Source organism: Pseudophryne corroboree, chromosome 5, assembly GCF_028390025.1.
Source record: "Pseudophryne corroboree isolate aPseCor3 chromosome 5, aPseCor3.hap2, whole genome shotgun sequence".
Taxonomy (NCBI): Eukaryota; Metazoa; Chordata; class Amphibia; order Anura; family Myobatrachidae; genus Pseudophryne; species Pseudophryne corroboree.
The window spans coordinates 664,694,186-664,716,838 of record NC_086448.1 but is presented as its reverse complement, the minus strand read 5'-3'; the positions used below and the strand labels follow the sequence as shown (position 1 = coordinate 664,716,838).

Sequence of the window (22,653 nt, the reverse complement as noted above, 5' to 3'; positions counted from 1 at the left end):
ACAGTATGTCTATCAGGTATTTGTAGAACTACAATTTCCAGCATGCGAGCTGGTAACTTGGAGTGGTACAGTATTTAAACTATAGAACCACATGTTGCGCAGCTCTGGATCGCCAACAATAATACATTGTTACTTTAACGAATCTAGAAAGAGTTTTCTGTTTCCAGTGTAATGTGTTACTAGTGCCGCTGTGTGTAGGCTTTCTAGTAATGCAGAGTGCGGGATCTCCCGGCTGCTCTGACTCGCACAGTCTACACTTTCGCGTTTGGCGTTAGAGTTCCACTGTATCTGTAATCTGTCTCTATTAACTCGGCAGTAAAGCCAGAGAAGAAAGCTAAGTAAATCCCATACAAAGCCAGGATGGTATTATCCCTGCTGCATTGCTAATACCTTTTTTCTAATCCGTTGCTGTAAATGTGATCTGGAAGCTATGGAGTGAGAGGCAGCCCGGAGGGTGGAGAGTCTGGCCAGGCAATTAGGGAGGATAGTCATTGACATGCTATTAGTTGCTGGGAATAAACGTGCCCTGGGAGGAGTGTTTGCTAGTTGGATGGATTATAACAGCTGGAGAAAGAGATGAGGGCAGATTGATGATTACCTTTTAATTTGCAGTTAGCCATCACCCACAGCTGCGGGACACCCACAGCTGCGGGACACTCACAGCACTTTGACTTTTTCTGTCTTTGGTTTATGCTGAGCTACTTTTTTCCCCCATACTGGTTTGTAGTTACAAGTTTTACCAGGGACAAGCAGGGTCCCGAGTTGGCCACCGAATGCCATGGCAAGCCTGAGGATGATGAGGCGCAGGACATAGCATGTGTGACAGTTGTTTTGCTCTCTTTCCCAGGAGCACAGAGGGAGAGATGCTGAGGAAATGGCAGGCAGTACTGGCCATCGCCTTCCTGCTGGTCACATCTTCCGTCCAGGGCATCAGTGAGCTGCATTCCGGCGAGAGGAGGACGCTCTTGGATCTCCTAGTGCAGGTCATTGGGGACAGTAGCGCTAGCAGAGAGAGTGAAAGAGTCATTACTAGGCGGTACAGCGAGGGAGCCGCTTACTCTGCGGAGCGTGGCAATTATGGACTATCTGCCAGGGAGAGAGCAGCCGCTTTCACACGCACCAACAGCAAGAGACCCTCAGGTAAGTCATCCTGTCATGGGATTCCCCAGGCTGCCATTCATCTCTGCCCACTTCAGTATTACCCAGGGACGGGGTGAAGTTCCAACACTATCATATCATCTCATCTCATCTCATCTCATCTCATCCATAATGCACTTTTATCTCCCTCGGGATTCTCCTCCTAATCGCTTCAGTGGAGATGAGCAGATTGCATGCTGTGATCATCCTGCGGGTGTGCGGCTGTCACTTCTGGCTGCTTGCTGTCACACTGCTAACTACATTGTAACTATTATACTGTACTTATATTGTCAGTTGTATCTCCTTGTACAGCGCTACGGAAACCTTGTGGTGACCAATGTATCAATTCTAATGAGAATAGTAAAATAATGATAGCACACTCTGGGGGGTATTTAATTGTTTGAAAAGTCAGTTCGGTGTCTGTTTTTTTCCTATCTAGTAGATATAACAGACACCCAACCAACTGTACAAACAATTGAATTCCACCCTCTGTGTAAATATGGAAGAATGTGTGTGTGTGTGTGTGTGTGTGTGTGTGTGTGTGTGTGTGTGTGTGTGTGTGTGTATAATATATATATATATATATATACACACACACACACTCATATATATATATATATATATATACATACATACACACATATATATATACATATATATATATATATATACACACACACACACACACACACACACACACATACATATATATATATATATATATATATATATATATATATATAATGCTCTCAATACAATAAAGCACTGAACACTCCCTACTGTGTCCCCCGCAGAATAACTGAGAAAATAGCTGAATGTCGGCTACAGTATATAGTAGGGAATCTTCCTGTGACATATTCTGCTTGATAAATATGAGCTAATCACTGATATGATGTCCCAGACATGTCCGATGTGTGATAATTGATGTGACCTGTCACTTTAAATCACATCTGTATGTGTGCGTGGCTACGACTTAATGCAGCGTGTGCCATTGTGGACCGGAGAACTTCTGTAGAGGATCGCTAGCGAGACCCTCTTCAAAGCATTTTACACCCCCCCCCCCCCAAAAAAAAAAAAAAGCATAAATTGGTTTCAGCTGCGTCTCCTTCTGAAGCAAAAATGTTACTGTCACACAGACGACTTTTAACTTTATCTTGAGATTAATGTTGTGCCAGAAGCGGTGGGTATTATTGGGAGTAGATATGTGGACTATTGGTGGAATAAGAAGTGGTTTTAGAATAATGTAAATGGGATGTAACTCGGTGGAAAGGTCTTTGTGCAGAATTGATGTCCCTCTCCAGTGATTCATTGTCCAATAACGTGGACTAGTTTCTGCCTCACTTGGTAAAAGTCTATTTCACATCTATGCTAACAGAGGACAAGTCAATTATTGAAGACCTTCCCCCAGCAAATATTTTAACCTCCTGATCACCTACTGTATGATACCGTTGCTGCTTTGTAGTCTGAAATACTCAGTTGCTTCTGTGCAAACTTGTTTAACTATTCTAATAACAGTAAACTCACACTAAATGGAATATATTAACAATAAGACTTAATCTAGATACACACTATACAATTATTGGACCGATTTTCCAACAATCGGGAGATCGTCCAATTTATTGTATATTGTTGAGCCATGAGTGTTCAGTTTTTCATGGATAAAATAGTTTAAAAACATCCACAGACGCATTCAGTGTCGGACTGGGGCATGTAGGGCCCACCGGAAAAATGCAGTGGTAGGGGCCCATTCTTAGAGGCTTGGCAAACCATTAGTGCATGGTCTGGGCCCCTTGCATGCATGATAATGTTCCAGAATAATAACAGCAATGCACTGTTGAAAATACACCATAGTCCAGTGCAGTATAATGTAACATATTTATAATGTATAAGTGAGAGGGTGGGGTTCCAGGCAGTGGGGCCCACCGGTGGTTTCCCCTGTAACCCTATGGGCCAGTCCGAGCCTGGACGCATTCCTTTGATTATCTGATCGGTTGGTCTAGACCCAAAATCTCGTGCCTCAATTTCCCGATATTGAGCAGTGTGTGTGTGCTCGCTCAGTAATCTGCCCATACTGTATTTCCTATGTATCCTGACACTGTTATCCTCCATGTGGGTAGACACCACAAAATCAGTGTGGTGTGGTGTAAATCGGTAGCTTCTAATAAGAAAATGCGTGAATTGTAGTATAGGTATGGGGGCTATCAATATGCAGGAAAATCTCCCCTTTTGTCATACTGAGCCAACAAATCAGACATTGTGTGTCTGGGTTTAGTATGGTATGCCGGCGGCCGGGAGACCGACCGCAGGCATACCGACAGTGTGGCGAGTGCAAATGAGCCCCTTGCGGGCTCGCTTCGCTCGCCACACTGCAGGCACGGTGGCGCGCTACGCGTGCCACGCTATTTTATTCTCCCTCTATGGGGTTGTGGACCCCCACGAGGGAAAAAAAGTGTCAGTATGCCGGCTGTCGGGATTCCGGTGCCGGTATACTTTGTGCCGGGATCCCGACAGTCGGCATACTGAAGACCACCCGTGTGTCTAGCTTGGGAAAGAATCCAGCGGATACTTGAAATATATGTTATAGTTTAGTGTTTTGATGATGGCCAAGTATATGTCATTACACATCAGTACTATATGTTAGTCAGGAGGTACATCAACTACATGCTAGTAATCTAAATTCTACATGCTATTTATTACAGTGTATTTGCCCAGTTTAGGGAGTACAGCATGCTTCTTTCCTAAAAGAGCATAGCTAATAGCATGTCATGCTTCATAAAAATTGCTTTTCCTAATCTCAAATGTGATATGTCCAATAACTATGCAATGATTGCTTTGAAATTGAGAAAGCAGCTACAATATGTTATAACTTAAAAAAGTGGAAAACAAGATAGATATTTAATTATTATTATTATTATTATCCTCACCATCATCCTATTACTATATCATAGTCATAAAAAAACTCCATAGTACTCTAATAATAAGTATATACTTGTCTAATAAGAAATGTTAGTTTTCAGAGATGCACAAACAAACTCTAAACCAGTCCTGGCCAACCTGTGGCTCTCCAGCTGTTGTGAAACTATAAATCCTAGCATGCCCTGTCGCAGTTTTGTTATTAGGTTGTGCTAAAACTGTGGCAGGGCATTCTGGGACATGTAGTTTCACAACAGATAGTCACAGGTTTGCCAGGCCTGCTCTAAACAGTGCAAAACAGTGTTTCATATAAGCATCAGTTTAGAAAAAAATCCCTGTAAATCAGCAGTAACCTATCATTTATATGTTTTGCATCACTGAAAAATAAACCTAGCTAAACTATTTGAAACTGTGCTTAAATGGACACTTTTTTTTAGCGGATTTCGGGGGGTAATTCCAAGCTGATCGCAGCAGGAAATTTTTTAGCAGTTGGGCAAAACCATGTGCACTGCAGGGGAGGCAGATATAACATGTGCAGAGAGAGTTAGATTTGGGTGGGTTATATTGTTTCTGTGCAGGGTAAATACTGTCTGCTTTATTTTTACACTGCAATTTAGATTGCAGATTGAACACACCACACCCAAATCTAACTCTCTCTGCACATGTTACATCTGCCTCCCCTGCAGTGCACATGGTTTTGCCCAATTGCTAACTAAATTCCTGCTGCGATCAACTTGGAATTACTCCCTTCATGTTGTTCCCTCTTCTGCCACCTGAGGCAGCACTTGTATCCTACAACACTCATAGCTATGGTCACTGGCAACTCATTGCTGTAGCACTGTGAATGGCACCTAGAGAGGAGCTGGGCAGAAGATTAAGATTAAGTACAGGCATTGGAAATGTGCAAAGTAAACTTCAAATCCGGGTGTGAAAATCATGTAAAAAAAATATTTCCATTTTAGATATAGGACACCTTGAGAATGCACATACATATTTGTTGGAAGATGTCAAAACATAGAGCCACACAATGTGTTAAACATAATGGAACTACTTGTGGAGTATAACCATGCCTATGGCCAGTTACACACAGTTATCTTGGACTTTTAACAGAATGTTCAAAGCATGTAGTTAAAGTCCCCCTGCAGTATTGTGTACTGTGTACTGTATATTAGCTTTAATGCTTGAGAACCCTGCAGGCAGCATTGAAATTAGCATAAATCAAAGCAATTACCTGTCAGTAGGTGAGTGTGTCTACAGTATGTATACACTACTTCCCATTTTCTCACATCATGTCTCTATTTCAGTGTCTTTGTGTACAAGTCTTGTTATGGGTTTTACAGTATGTGTAAGTAGGTTCAGATATCAGTGGGCATATATTGTCCCGTTTAAGGTATCGGTGACATTTGTCAACACTCCCTCAAAATAGATTCATGTTAAAACTAGAGATTATATTAAAGACAGGCACAGATATTCCCATCTCACTGTTGGGGTTCAATCCAATTAGGTGTGAGTTGCAGAATGCGAGTTGCTATTTTCTCTGCAAATTTGCATTATACATTAATTTTGCAGTTTAATTAGAAACTTGCATTGAGCCAGACAGAATAAAGTCACATTTTTCCGTTTGCACCTCACTGAGAGTGAGAGATGATAGGGAAAATCCTAATTTTAAGTTTAAAATGTTGGGACACCATGCAGAACCCCTTGGTTCTTAATTAGTCCAATAATTACATGTCATTTTTTTTTCTTCTAATGCTTCAGATTACTCCAAAATCAACTTTTTGTTGCTTTATGCACCCCAAATTTTATTACAGTATTTATTTATTTGAAAAATAATTGCTTTATATTATTTTTACATCTATTTAGACATCTCAAAGTACCTCAAAAAGCATATTTTTTCTACTTTTTTCATATGAAAATAAACGTTTGCTTTTCATCATTGTTTTAATTATTTAAGAAAATATGCACGAATCAGCTAATTAAAAAGTTTACAAACCCCAAGTACTTTCCTTATGCACACTAACAGCCTTCTGTATGATACTGCAAATTAAATAGTCACTTATTTTGGGTCTAAGAAGGTCACCCCACCTTTTCATGCACTTCTCTCACATCGCATTTGCCGACAATTTGCAACCCCACATTGCGAGTACCGCAAATAGGCATTATTAATTGGATTAGAGAAGTCTTGGGATCGCACATTTGGGCAAAGTCTGCGAGTTTCATGAAACAAACTTACAACTTGCAACTCACATCTAAGCGGATTGTCCCCTCAGAGAGTGCAGCAGATTCTATTTTAAATGTTTTTTTATTGTACTGTTACAACATTACAAGTCTCTCTGAAGGGCACAATGGGCACTATGCACATGTTGCACTACATGAATAAAAGAAAATAATAATACGTGTATTCTCTGAGATAATGGTTTAAAATACAATTTATCACTTTGCGCTGTCGTCTTTTACAGCTTGCTTGTCTCACGTTGCAGGTCGTTTGTTCAACCAATCCCCAAATGACAGGATCGGTTACAGTTACAGATTTATCAGAAACAATCAGATTGACTGATCAAATCTGCATGTGTCTAACCATCATTAATTAAAACAGTACAGTAAACTAAATAGAATATACATGTATAAAGTATATATATGGGGCCGTTGTACTAATCCTTGGAGAGTCATAAAGTGAAGAGAAAGAAATCACCAGTCAATCAACTCCTAACTACCACATGTGTTTGAAAAATGACAGTTAGGAACTGATTGATTGGTTGGTACTTTGTCCCTCTTCACTTTATCACTCTCCAAGGCTTAGTACATCTCCCCCATAATATTCTGCTATGTTTTATACAGCAAAATAGGTAAATGGTACAGTGTTCCTACCAAAACTCATTTTTAAGAGTTTACTAAAAACGAAAACTTGTGTAGACTTAAAGGGAATCAAAGTTGTTGTTTTTTGCTTTTTTTCCCTTCATTAAATTGTCAGATACACAAGTAATTAGGTTAAAATATGAGCTGTGCTTATAGTGTGCATAATAAGCTGCTTTTAGGTTAGATTGTCATTTGCCCCATTATAAAATTGATTAGTTTTTTTCTGTTAATATGTACTCATTTAAAATAATAATAATAATAATAATAATAATAATCATAATTATTATTATTATTATTATTATTATTATTATTAAAATACTTTTTTAAATATTTGCTTCAAAATTGCATTGGTACAATGTTGAGTCAAGTGCATGGAAACCAGCTTTGACTATTGTATTGTGTAATTTGAGATTATGGTGGAGATTTAGCAAAGTTTGGAGAGAGATAAAGTACTAATCAATCAGCTCCTAATTGTCATTTTGCCAGCCATGGCCCAGATTTATCAAGCCTTGGAGAGTGAAAATTGCATGGTGATAAAGTATTAACCAATCAGTTCCTAACTGTCAAATTTCAAACACAGCCTGTAACGTGACAGTTAGGAGCTGATTGGCTGGTACTTTATCACCGTGCAATTGATCAATGTCAAAGGCTTGATAAATGTTTGAAAAACAACAGGAACTGATTGGTTGATACTTTCTCTCTATCCACTTTATCTCTCTTCAAGCTTTGATAAATCCCCCCTGGCCCCTCTCTACTTTATATTATGGTGGATATCTAATAAAGCTTAGAGAAATAATTAAATGAAATATATCTAATACTGTCTGATTAATGTGAAGTAACTTTGCTTTCATTAGAGTAACCAAGTTGTCTCCTCAGTTGCCCTCAGGTTTCTCAATTCAAAATCATCACATCTACAATCCTTATAACATGACAGTGGAAATTAAGTTTTCAATTGCCACAATATTAAAATACCCCCTTTCATGCCCATAAGGTGGTTTCAAAGGACAAAAGTGACACATTCATTCACTGCATTTATCATGGCAATATACTTTATCTGCATGGTACATCTCATCACTGATGCTACAAAGCTACATAATAACATTAGGAGGCTGGACACAGTTTCCCTAACCCATCTACAACACCTGTAATATATTATCTCTTTTCCCGTGAAGCACTCACATCTCTTCACCATAAAAAGTTTCAAGAATAACCACATTAGATAGGTAATAAATCAGGCAGCTGTATTAGCCGCCAGCAATTACAGGTGATCAGAAGACTGAAAAGAATTGTCAAACAAAAACAAACAAACAAAAACTAATAGTAGCACCATTAATATGAGTAATAGCAACACAAAGGAAAGCACAGGGGCACAGCGGTTAGTTTAACCACATCGCAGTACTAAGGCCATGGGTTCAGTTCAGATCAGGCAGTCATAGTGGCGTTTATATTTTATCCCCATGTTTGAGTGGGTTTCCTCTGGGTGCTCTGTTATTTCCAAAATACTAAAATATACTGGGTGACAAGGATAAACCCTAGTGTCTGTGTGATAGGGAATATAGATTACAAGCTTCACTGGTGTAGGGACTAATGTAAATAAATACAAATTATCTGTACAACACTGTATAGAGAATTCACACCTGGAGTGACAAAAGGAAATTTAGATAGTAAGCTCTTCTTTTTCAGGGACTGATATAAATAAATCTTTTTTGTACAGTACTGCATAGGAAATGTACACCAGGAAAAACAAAAAGGAATTTAGACTGTAATGGGACAGGGATTGATGTAAATGAGTAAATATAGCATAATAAGTAGGCACTATATAAAAATACGAAATAACACTATAAAACACTATAGGAGGTATCCAATTACCTGTGATAATGCTGTGGCTGGGAAAACTGGTGTTTTTCATGTTTTTTTAAATCATCCCTTTCCAATTAGGTTGTGCAAAAAACACTGGGAAAATACATAGGTCCCGACTCCCGCACAGGCTGCATAATCCACAATAAGTGCCAGCATTGGGGATAATCACAGGCTACTCGGGACTAATTGGATAGCCCCTGGCGAGACAATTACCCATGTTAATTGACACAGGGTTAATTGGATACCCCCCAATATAATGATTAAGAGTTCTTGTGGATAAAATTAAAACATAACTATTTACAAGATCAATAATACAAGGCTAAAAATATTAAACATGAAAATTTCTTAATCAGACAAATGTAAACAATGAACAATATAACCTCGTCAATAAAAGAATTTATTTCTCAGAATTTTTTTTACAGAAAATCTAAACAAAAAATTATATAAAATCAATATACTGTAAGTGAACTATAAAAGAATATTGCTGAAGGCAGGTGTAAAATGCAACAGAAAAAAATACAATACTATGGGTGGAATTCAATTGTTTGAAAAGTCGGTTGGGTGTCTGTTTTTTCCTGTCTATTAGATAGGAAAAAACAGACTTTCAACTGACTTTTCAAACATTTGAATCTCCCCCATATGTGTATACTGAGCTGATGCCTCTGCATGTATGTCAGGTTCACACCAGGAGAATACAGTAGGTAACTATAGCGTAGAGATGTGAGTGTGACAGTGTTAGTAATAAGGGCTAAAGTAACATTACATAATTGGGTGTGGTTCATTGGGTCGACCCTAACTAGGTCGACAGTCATTAGGTTGACCACTATTTGTCGACAGTGACTAGCTCGACACCTGAAATATGTCAACACTGTCATCGTGTCGACATGGAAAAGGTCAACATGTAAAAAGGTCAACATGATTTTTTTAAATTTTTGTTGGTGTCGTTTTCTTCGTAAAGTGACGGGGAACCCCAGTTAGTGCACCGTGTCCCCTCGCATGTCTCACTTCGTTCGCTATGCTTTGGGAAAGGTGCCTCATTCCACTGCGTTCTGCACAGGTTACTATTCCCAATCGTAGTCCACGTGGATTGTAAAGTATGAAAAAGTTTAAAAAATTTAAAAATTGTACAAAAACTCATGTCGACCTTTTCATGTGTCTACCTTTGCCATGTCGTCCTACTGACCAGGTCGACCTAAACCATGTCGACCAACAGTGGTCGACCTAATGACTGTCGACCTAAATGTGGTTGACCTAAAGACCAGATACCACCTAATTTGTATGAATCTAGTACTGTATTGAAGAGACTGGACAGTGTTATGAATTACTGCAAACGTTGGATTTACCATATTAAATACAGAAACAAATACAAAATGAAAGAAAATATTACATTCAATTAAATACAAGCAGCCATTGTCATACCCTTTTAAAAATCAAGTTATTTTCTTAATTGTTGTGGTGCAAATGCTAGAGATGAGCGGGTTCGGTTTCTCTGAATCCGAACCCGCCAGAACTTCATGGTTTTTTTCACGGGTCCGAGCAGACTCGGATCTTCCCGCCTTGCTCGGTTAACCCGAGCGCGCCCGAACGTCATCATGACGCTGTCGGATTCTCGCGAGGCTCGGATTCTATCGCGAGACTCGGATTCTATATAAGGAGCCGCGCGTCGCCGCCATTTTCACACGTGCATTGAGATTGATAGGGAGAGGACGTGGCTGGCGTCCTCTCCATTTAGATTATAAGAGACTGAGAGAGATTTACTGGAGCTGACTAGGAGGAGTACTGTTACTGTAGAAGTGTAGAGACTGAGTGGAGAGAGTTTACTAGTGAGGACAGTGCAGTTTACTTTATAATCCGTTCTCTGCCTGAAAAAAGCGATACACAGCACACAGTGACTCAGTCACATACCATATCTGTGTGCACTGCTCAGGCTCAGGCCAGTGTGCTGCATCATCTATTATCTATATATAATATTATATATATCTGTCTGACTGCTCAGCTCACACAGCTTATAATTGTGGGGGAGACTGGGGAGCACTACTGCAGTGCCAGTTATAGGTTATAGCAGGAGCCAGGAGTACATAATATATTATATAGTGAGTGACCACCAGACACACAGTGCAGTTTATTTAATATATCCGTTCTCTGCCTGAAAAAAGCGATACACACAGTGACTCAGTCAGTCACATACCATATCTGTGTGCACTGCTCAGGCTCAGGCCAGTGTGCTGCATCATCTATTATCTATATATAATATTATATATATCTGTCTGACTGCTCAGCTCACACAGCTTATAATTGTGGGGGAGACTGGGGAGCACTACTGCAGTGCCAGTTATAGGTTATAGCAGGAGCCAGGAGTACATAATATATTATATAGTGAGTGACCACCAGACACACAGTGCAGTTTATTTAATATATCCGTTCTCTGCCTGAAAAAAGCGATACACAGTGACTCAGTCAGTCACATACCATATCTGTGTGCACTGCTCAGGCTCAGGCCAGTGTGCTGCATCATCTATTATCTATATATAATATTATATATATCTGTCTGACTGCTCAGCTCACACAGTTTATAATTGTGGGGGAGACTGGGGAGCACTACTGCAGTGCCAGTTATAGGTTATAGCAGGAGCCAGGAGTACATAATATATTATATAGTGAGTGACCACCAGACACACAGTGCAGTTTATTTAATATATCCGTTCTCTGCCTGAAAAAAGCGATACACACAGTGACTCAGTCAGTCACATACCATATCTGTGTGCACTGCTCAGGCTCAGGCCAGTGTGCTGCATCATCTATTATCTATATATAATATTATATATATCTGTCTGACTGCTCAGCTCACACAGCTTATAATTGTGGGGGAGACTGGGGAGCACTACTGCAGTGCCAGTTATAGGTTATAGCAGGAGCCAGGAGTACATAATATATTATATAGTGAGTGACCACCAGACACACAGTGCAGTTTATTTAATATATCCGTTCTCTGCCTGAAAAAAGCGATACACACAGTGACTCAGTCAGTCACATACCATATCTGTGTGCACTGCTCAGGCTCAGGCCAGTGTGCTGCATCATCTATATATATTATATATCTGTCTGACTGCTCAGCTCACACAGCTTATAATTGTGGGGGAGACTGGGGAGCACTACTGCAGTGCCAGTTATAGGTTATAGCAGGAGCCAGGAGTACATATTATATTAAAATTAAACAGTGCACACTTTTGCTGCAGGAGTGCCACTGCCAGTGTGACTGACCAGTGACCTGACCACACTGACCACCAGTATAGTTAGTAGTATACTTATATTGTGATTGCCTGAAAAAGTTAAACACTCGTCGTGTGACTTCACTTGTGTGTTTTTTTTTTTTTTATTCTATAAAAATAAAACTCATTCTGCTGACAGACAGTGTCCAGCAGGTCCGTCATTATATAATATATAATATATACCTGTCCGGCTGCAGTAGTGATATATATATATTTTTTATATCATTTATCATCCAGTCGCAGCAGACACAGTACGGTAGTTCACGGCTGTGGCTACCTCTGTGTCTCTGCACTCGGCAGGCAGTCCGTCCATAATTGTAATACCACCTAACCGTGGATTTTTTTCATTCTTCTTTATACATACATAGTTACATAGACATCTTCTCTTTTTCAACCAGTCTATATTAGCTGCAGACACAGTACAGTACGGTAGTTCACGGCTGTGGCTACCTCTGTGTCTGCACTCGGCAGGCAGTCCGTCCATAATTGTATACCACCTAACCGTGGTTTTTTTTCATTCTTCTTTATACATACATAGTTACATAGACATCTTCTCTTTATCAACCAGTCTATATTAGCTGCAGACACAGTACAGTACGGTAGTTCACGGCTGTGGCTGCCTCTGTGTCTGCACTCGGCAGGCAGTCCGTCCATAATTGTATACCACCTAACCGTGGATTTTTTTCAGTCTTCTTTATACATACATAGTTACATAGACATCTTCTCTTTATCAACCAGTCTATATTAGCTGCAGACACAGTACAGTACGGTAGTTCACGGCTGCGGCTACCTCTGTGTCTGCAGTCGGCAGGCAGTCCATAATTGTATACTAGTATCCATCTCCATTGTTTACCTGAGGTGCCTTTTAGTTGTGCCTATTAAAATATGGAGAACAAAAATGTTGAGGTTCCAAAATTAGGGAAAGATCAAGATCCACTTCCACCTCGTGCTGAAGCTGCTGCCACTAGTCATGGCCGAGACGATGAAATGCCAGCAACGTCATCTGCCAAGGCCGATGCCCAATGTCATAGTACAGAGCATGTCAAATCCAAAACACCAAATATCAGAAAAAAAAGGACTCCAAAACCTAAAATAAAATTGTCGGAGGAGAAGCGTAAACTTGCCAATATGCCATTTACCACACGGAGTGGCAAGGAACGGCTGAGGCCCTGGCCTATGTTCATGGCTAGTGGTTCAGCTTCACATGAGGATGGAAGCACTCAGCCTCTCGCTAGAAAAATGAAAAGACTCAAGCTGGCAAAAGCAGCACAGCAAAGAACTGTGCATTCTTCGAAATCCCAAATCCACAAGGAGAGTCCAATTGTGTCGGTTGCGATGCCTGACCTTCCCAACACTGGACGTGAAGAGCATGCGCCTTCCACCATTTGCACGCCCCCTGCAAGTGCTGGAAGGAGCACCCGCAGTCCAGTTCCTGATAGTCAGATTGAAGATGTCAGTGTTGAAGTACACCAGGATGAGGAGGATATGGGTGTTGCTGGCGCTGGGGAGGAAATTGACCAGGAGGATTCTGATGGTGAGGTGGTTTGTTTAAGTCAGGCACCCGGGGAGACACCTGTTGTCCGTGGGAGGAATATGGCCGTTGACATGCCAGGTGAAAATACCAAAAAAATCAGCTCTTCGGTGTGGAGGTATTTCACCAGAAATGCGGACAACAGGTGTCAAGCCGTGTGTTCCCTTTGTCAAGCTGTAATAAGTAGGGGTAAGGATGTTAACCACCTCGGAACATCCTCCCTTATACGTCACCTGCAGCGCATTCATAATAAGTCAGTGACAAGTTCAAAAACTTTGGGTGACAGCGGAAGCAGTCCACTGACCAGTAAATCCCTTCCTCTTGTAACCAAGCTCACGCAAACCACCCCACCAACTCCCTCAGTGTCAATTTCCTCCTTCCCCAGGAATGCCAATAGTCCTGCAGGCCATGTCACTGGCAATTCTGACGAGTCCTCTCCTGCCTGGGATTCCTCCGATGCATCCTTGCGTGTAACGCCTACTGCTGCTGGCGCTGCTGTTGTTGCCGCTGGGAGTCGATGGTCATCCCAGAGGGGAAGTCGTAAGCCCACTTGTACTACTTCCAGTAAGCAATTGACTGTTCAACAGTCCTTTGCGAGGAAGATGAAATATCACAGCAGTCATCCTACTGCAAAGCGGATAACTGAGGCCTTGACAACTATGTTGGTGTTAGACGTGCGTCCGGTATCCGCCGTTAGTTCACAGGGAACTAGACAATTTATTGAGGCAGTGTGCCCCCGTTACCAAATACCATCTAGGTTCCACTTCTCTAGGCAGGCGATACCGAGAATGTACACGGACGTCAGAAAAAGACTCACCAGTGTCCTAAAAAATGCAGTTGTACCCAATGTCCACTTAACCACGGACATGTGGACAAGTGGAGCAGGGCAGGGTCAGGACTATATGACTGTGACAGCCCACTGGGTAGATGTATGGACTCCCGCCGCAAGAACAGCAGCGGCGGCACCAGTAGCAGCATCTCGCAAACGCCAACTCTTTCCTAGGCAGGCTACGCTTTGTATCACCGCTTTCCAGAATACGCACACAGCTGAAAACCTCTTACGGCAACTGAGGAAGATCATCGCGGAATGGCTTACCCCAATTGGACTCTCCTGTGGATTTGTGGCATCGGACAACGCCAGCAATATTGTGTGTGCATTAAATATGGGCAAATTCCAGCACGTCCCATGTTTTGCACATACCTTGAATTTGGTGGTGCAGAATTTTTTAAAAAACGACAGGGGCGTGCAAGAGATGCTGTCGGTGGCCAGAAGAATTGCGGGACACTTTCGGCGTACAGGCACCACGTACAGAAGACTGGAGCACCACCAAAAACTACTGAACCTGCCCTGCCATCATCTGAAGCAAGAAGTGGTAACGAGGTGGAATTCAACCCTCTATATGCTTCAGAGGTTGGAGGAGCAGCAAAAGGCCATTCAAGCCTATACAATTGAGCACGATATAGGAGGTGGAATGCACCTGTCTCAAGCGCAGTGGAGAATGATTTCAACGTTGTGCAAGGTTCTGATGCCCTTTGAACTTGCCACACGTGAAGTCAGTTCAGACACTGCCAGCCTGAGTCAGGTCATTCCCCTCATCAGGCTTTTGCAGAAGAAGCTGGAGACATTGAAGGAGGAGCTAACACGGAGCGATTCCGCTAGGCATGTGGGACTTGTGGATGGAGCCCTTAATTCGCTTAACAAGGATTCACGGGTGGTCAATCTGTTGAAATCAGAGCACTACATTTTGGCCACCGTGCTCGATCCTAGATTTAAAGCCTACCTTGGATCTCTCTTTCCGGCAGACACAAGTCTGCTGGGGTTGAAAGACCTGCTGGTGACAAAATTGTCAAGTCAAGCGGAACGCGACCTGTCAACATCTCCTCCTTCACATTCTCCCGCAACTGGGGGTGCGAGGAAAAGGCTCAGAATTCCGAGCCCACCCGCTGGCGGTGATGCAGGGCAGTCTGGAGCGACTGCTGATGCTGACATCTGGTCCGGACTGAAGGACCTGACAACGATTACGGACATGTCGTCTACTGTCACTGCATATGATTCTCTCAACATTGATAGAATGGTGGAGGATTATATGAGTGACCGCATCCAAGTAGGCACGTCACACAGTCCGTACTTATACTGGCAGGAAAAAGAGGCAATTTGGAGGCCCTTGCACAAACTGGCTTTATTCTACCTAAGTTGCCCTCCCACAAGTGTGTACTCCGAAAGAGTGTTTAGTGCCGCCGCTCACCTTGTCAGCAATCGGCGTACGAGGTTACATCCAGAAAATGTGGAGAAGATGATGTTCATTAAAATGAATTATAATCAATTCCTCCGCGGAGACATTGACCAGCAGCAATTGCCTCCACAAAGTACACAGGGAGCTGAGATGGTGGATTCCAGTGGGGACGAATTGATAATCTGTGAGGAGGGGGATGTACACGGTGATATATCGGAGGGTGAAGATGAGGTGGACATCTTGCCTCTGTAGAGCCAGTTTGTGCAAGGAGAGATTAATTGCTTCTTTTTTGGGGGGGGTCCAAACCAACCCGTCATATCAGTCACAGTCGTGTGGCAGACCCTGTCACTGAAATGATGGGTTGGTTAAAGTGTGCATGTCCTGTTTTGTTTATACAACATAAGGGTGGGTGGGAGGGCCCAAGGACAATTCCATCTTGCACCTCTTTTTTCTTTTCTTTTCCTTTGCATCATGTGCTGATTGGGGAGGGTTTTTTGGAAGGGACATCCTGCGTGACACTGCAGTGCCACTCCTAGATGGGCCCGGTGTTTGTGTCGGCCACTAGGGTCGCTAATCTTACTCACACAGTCAGCTACCTCATTGCGCCTCTTTTTTTCTTTGCGTCATGTGCTGTTTGGGGAGGGTTTTTTGGAAGGGACATCCTGCGTGACACTGCAGTGCCACTCCTAGATGGGCCCGGTGTTTGTGTCGGCCACTAGGGTCGCTAATCTTACTCACACAGCTACCTCATTGCGCCTCTTTTTTTCTTTGCGTCATGTGCTGTTTGGGGAGGGTTTTTTGGAAGGGACATCCTGCGTGACACTGCAGTGCCACTCCTAGATGGGCCCGGTGTTTGTGTCGGCCACTAGGGTCGCTAATCTTACTCACACAGCCACCTCATTGCGCCTCTTTTTTTCTTTGCGTCATGTGCTGTTTGGGGAGGGTTTTTTGGAAGGGCCATCCTGCGTGACACTGCAGTGCCACTCCTAGATGGGCCCGGTGTTTGTGTCGGCCACTAGGGTCGCTAATCTTACTCACACAGCTACCTCATTGCGCCTCTTTTTTTCTTTGCGTCATGTGCTGTTTGGGGAGGGTTTTTTGGAAGGGACATCCTGCGTGACACTGCAGTGCCACTCCTAGATGGGCCCGGTGTTTGTGTCGGCCACTAGGGTCGCTTATCTTACTCACACAGCGACCTCGGTGCAAATTTTAGGACTAAAAATAATATTGTGAGGTGTGAGGTATTCAGAATAGACTGAAAATGAGTGTAAATTATGGTTTTTGAGGTTAATAATACTTTGGGATCAAAATGACCCCCAAATTCTATGATTTAAGCTGTTTTTTAGTGTTTTTTGAAAAAAACACCCGAATCCAAAACACACCCGAATCCGACAAAAAAAATTCGGTGAGGTTTTGCCAAAACGCGTTCGAACCCAAAACACGGCCGCGGAACAGAACCCAAAACCAAAACACAAAACCCGAAAAATTTCAGGCGCTCAAAGTGTCCAGTAAGTAATGGATGTGACTTCATAGTATAATGTAGCCAGATGAGTGATTTACATACTGTCAATAGTTGTGGCAGAGACGTCATTAGAAGTGTATTTTGCACCAGAGGTTGAACACGCACAAGAGAAATGCCTCCTCACAGGTGCACACATGTGTGTGTATACACCTGAGTCAGTCGCAAGTAGGTGTACATACAGGCAAAGCTCAGATAGGATGTGTTGACAGAATTTTGGACAATGCGGAGTTGGACTGAAGCATAAATACTCCTATTTTTAGTTGGATCATTAGCACCAAGTATAAGCTGCTCCATGTATTACCTGAAGATGATGACAACTGTCAAACCAAACATGGGCCCCCATTTATCAACGAGTCTCCTTGCTGGAAACTCATTTTAGGTGGTAAATGGGACCAATTGCTATTTAACAAGGCTAATAGCGCTGCTAACTAGCAGCGATATTAGCCTTTCATATTCCCTATACTGCGGCACGCTAAAGTGTATTTAAGAACGAGCGCTATTTCTGAAATAGCGCTCGCTTACCTATAATGGCCTCGCCTGCTCTGGGCAGACGTTAGGACACTGCTGCAGTGGAGCCTGTCCAGCGCTCCGGCTCCCCCCTCCCGCAGCAATCCCGGCATGCATCACGCCTGCCGGGTTGCTATAGAAACAGGAAGCCTGAGGAGTATACCCAAATGGCCGCTGCGTGCGGAAATCACTACCTCGCATGTGCCAGGAATTAGCATAAACCGGCGCATGCACCGTAGGAGGCCAATCCGGGGACACAGTTCATTCGTCAGTGCTGATGTAAGATAAACATCAGCGATGACGCAGTAAATACCGCATTCGCTTGCCGTGCCATAGGCTCTTCTTAAATAAAAGAGCGCGATGCCACTATACCACGGCGAGTGAAAACGGTATTTACCACTTCACTTAAAGCCGTTTGATAAATGGGGGCCATGGTTAGGGGTCACGTGCACCGCAAAGATGCTTACAGCTCTCCATGCAGGACAGTATATGCATGAAGTTCGTTGCATGCATTGCGGTAACAACTACAGATGGTATAAAACATTTTTATTATATGTACAGTACGTAAGCATAAAAACCACCCATTAGCAGTACATCACAACATTCTGTCATGCATACACAGAATATGTAGAAATCACTTTTGATTAAAAAAGACACTACTTCTCCCAAAAACATCACGTGCAGAGCAAATAGATATATTGTATCATTTGAATGCGCATTTATAGACCAGAACTACTTGAGAACAATTGGTCCCCAAAATATTAGTTCTTCTGGTCCCTGATTTAAGATCAGTAGTGTCTTTAGAGTCAATGACCAATAAGTTAATCAGAAGCTGTGGTGTTTTTTGCACTATAACACAGTTAAAATTATATAGCATTGTGCTGTGATTATATTATCACTAACATTATTTAAGTTCACGGCTTAAAGTCAATCCTTCTAAAACATCAATCATTGAAAACATAAAGGGGCACTTTGATTGTGCTGAGAGGGAGTATGTACAGACCATGAGGGTTATTCAGGTTTGTTAGCAAACCAAAAGAGTAAGCATTTGGGCAAAACCATGTTACACTGCAGGTGGGGCAGATGTAACATGTAAAAAAGGGGAGGTAGAGGACTGCTGCGCCTCAGAGAGCTGCAGTAGGGATACCAACAGATGATCACTCAATCACCCTGGAACACAATGCACAAGAAAATAAGGGATCCCTTCTGCGCTCATCCAACAACAATAAACAGTAATGCAATAAATGATAGGTTCCCAATGGATAAGTCTATGACTAAATTATAGTCTCTTTTAGTTCTTATACAAAGCGGAAGTGCTGGATGTAGGGAGACTCAATGCATACCGTACTCACAAGGAGTCGTGGTATGTCCCGCATGTAGAGGTGTCTTAAGTCGCTTGGTTCTTCTTTACCTTCTCCGAGGTGGAAAGTTCTTATCCTCGTAGTTGGATGACCTTAAATGCAGAGATCTGACCCATCTGGCTCCGCTACCGGTTCGCCCTCCCTGCCGTCCCCGGCTGCTGCTGCTGCGGGCGGTGGCACTGACTGGACGGGTCGCTGTATCTCCGAACTTGTTTGCAGAGCTCTCATGCCAAGTTTGTTTTCGGAGATACAGCGACCCGTCCAGTCAGTGCCACCGCCCGCAGCAGCAGCAGCCGGGGACGGCAGGGAGGGCGAACCGGTAGCGGAGCCAGATGGGTCAGATCTCTGCATTTAAGGTCATCCAACTACGAGGATAAGAACTTTCCACCTCGGAGAAGGTAAAGAAGAACCAAGCGACTTAAGACACCTCTACATGCGGGACATACCACGACTCCTTGTGAGTACGGTATGCATTGAGTCTCCCTACATCCAGCACTTCCGCTTTGTATAAGAACTAAAAGAGACTATAATTTAGTCATAGACTTATCCATTGGGAACCTATCATTTATTGCATTACTGTTTATTGTTGTTGGATGAGCGCAGAAGGGATCCCTTATTTTCTTGTGCAGATGTAACATGTGCAGAGAGAGTTAGATTTGGGTGGGTTATATTGTTTCTGTGCAGGCTAAATACTACCGTCTGCTTAATTTCTACACTGCAATTTAGATATCAGTTTGAACACACCCCACCCAAATCTAAATCTCTCTGCACATGTTACATCTGCCCTACCTGCAGTGCCACATGGTTTTGCCCAAATGCTTACTTTTTGTTTTGCTAACAAACCTAAATAAGGCCCATATGTGGTACATTGCTTGCAGTGAATCCGCATGTACACAGTGGGGCAACTACACCACAGAATCCCAGAGGGATGTTTATATCTCCAGCCATACCCATTCCACGATGACACCATTGCGAGGAGTTTGTATCGGAGGACCCTCCTTCCCAAATCCAATTTTACTCATGTAAAAAAGTTGAGGAAGGGGGTATGTACTTGTTAGGTATGAACACAAGTATTTACCTATATTAGTCCATTTTTAGGGGTTTCGCCATTGTACATGACTCACAAAATCAATCATCCAGTGCCCAACACATGCCACTGACACTAAGGGGTAAATTTACTAAGATTCGTATTTTCCCGTTTGAGGTCAAAGTTCAATCATGAATGACATCGCAAGTGTAAATTTGCAACTTTTTGAATTTATTACGGCTAATTTACTAAGCTGTCGTATTCTGCATTTTCCGTTTTACCGAAGTCGATGTCATTCGTTTTTTTTGGCAGTGTTTTACGTGAGTGACTTGTAAAACACTGCCGACTTTAAAACAATGAATCTCAGCCGGATCTGAGAGATCCGTGCTGGGCTTCATTGTGCACTTTTTAAAAAAAATAAATCAGTGTTAAATTTTAAAAAAAAAATGCGTGGGGTCCCCCCTCCTAAGCAAAACCAGCCTCGGGCTCTTTGAGCCGGCCCTGGTTGCAAAAATATGGGGAAAAAAATGATAGAGGTTCCCCCATATTTCAACAACCAGCACCGGGCTCTGCACCTGGTCCTGGTTCCAAAATACGGGGGACAAAAAGCGTAGGGGTCCCCCGTATTTCTGAAACCAGCACCGGGCTCCACTAGCCAGATACATAATGCCACAGCCGGGGGACACTTTTATATAGCTCCCGGCGGCCCTGGCATTACATAACCAACTAGTCACCCCTGGCCGGGGTACCCTGGAGGAGTGGGGACCCCTTCAATCAAGGGGTCCCCCCCCCCTCCAGCCACCCAAGGACCAGGGGTGAAGCCAGAGGCTGTCCCCCCCATCCATGGGCTACGGATGGGAGGCTGATAGCCATTGTGTAAAAAAATGAATATTGTTTTTAATAGCAGTACTACAAGTCCCAGCAAGCCTCCCCCACAAGCTGGTACTTGGAGAACCACAAGTACCAGCATGCGGAGGAAAACCGGGCCCGCTGGTACCTGTAGTACTACTGCTAAAAAAAAAATACCCCAATAAAAACACAAGACACACACCTTGAAAGTATAACTTTAATACATACATACACACCTCCATATACACATACTTACCTTATGTTCACACGAGGGTCGGTCCTCTTCTCCATGTAGAATCCATGGTGTACCTGTGGAAAAAATTATAATCACATACTCCAGTGTAGAAGGCTCTTCTTGTAATCCATTTGTAATCCAGGTACTTGTCAAAATAAAAAAACGGACACCCGACCTCGCACTGAAAGGGGCCCCATGTTTTCACATGGGACCCCTTTCCTCGAATGCCAGGAACCCCCTCTGACGTATGTCTAAGTGGGTTCCATCAGCCAATCAGGGAACGCCACGTTGTGGCATCCTCCAGATCGGCTGTGTGCTCCTGTACTGTCTGACAGGCGGCACACGGCAGTGTTACAATGTAGCGCCTATGCGCTCCATTATAACCAATGGTGGGAACTTTGTGGTCAGCGGGTGACCGAAAGTAACCTCACCGCTGACCACAAAGTTCCCATAATTGGGCAAAGCAATGCACTGAGGTCTCTACCCACCCATTCCAAAGAATAAAAAAAAAAAACAACATAATAATAACTTACCCCTCCCGCGGTCCCACACCGTTATTCACGTTTCCATATGTGAATGGTGGTCAGCCCTCTGATTGCTGGATAGCTCTAACCACCCACCAATCAGCAAGCTGACAGCCATTCGGTGTGTGGCTGTATCCTGGCAGCCAGGTAGGTAGGTAGAGAATGCTGGATGGCTGCTTAGCTCCGGAGGCACCAGCCTAGGAGGAAGATGCCCTCTGGTCCTGCCCTCCCTTGCTTGAAGTCCCCTAGAATTGTGGGGCACAACAAATCTGCCCAGTGTGTCTATATGTTGGGATGGCCCTGAGAAATAGTACACTATAGAATGCTAAACGTGTGTCTCTAACACTCTTTATATATTTTTTACTGCAAACAGACATCTCTTTTTTGTTCTCTTGCTTCATAAAAAGCTGAGTAGATGCTGTAGGATATGTTTCCTACCACTAGATAAGTGGTCTAATGACATATCTCACTTAGGGTAATGTATTCAGGCCTGGAGTGTCAGCATGCATGGGCTACTCACATGACTTTTCTGTTGGATCTACTCATCTAGACACATGAACATCATGTGCTTAACACTTCAAAGTTTAAAGACACTTATCAGTGTTTTCTTTGCAAAGTACTGTATATGTTGTATGCATTTTATTTCAGCATGTTAAAAAAATAATATATATATATATATATATATATATATATATATATATATTTGTGGTCTATGAACCTAGAATTAGAGATGTACACAATGCAAATAATTTTGGCAGTAATTATTATCCGACTGCACATTTGTCATTGTAGCACTGTGCACTGGTACCTTTGTGAGTAATTGACAGT

General features: G+C 42.7%; 1 protein-coding gene across 1 annotated transcript in view; it reads left to right on the top strand.

The window, feature by feature from the left end:
- Window positions 1–621: 621 nt before the first annotated feature.
- Window positions 622–22,653, top strand: part of ALKAL1 (ALK and LTK ligand 1) — a 170,286-nt gene continuing 148,254 nt past the window's right edge. The window contains exons 1-2 of the mRNA XM_063923714.1: window positions 622–1,068; window positions 1,102–1,140. Of these exons, the coding sequence (XP_063779784.1) occupies window positions 816–1,068; window positions 1,102–1,140 (292 nt within the window). The 5' untranslated portion in view covers window positions 622–815. The remainder of the gene's footprint in view (window positions 1,069–1,101; window positions 1,141–22,653) is intronic.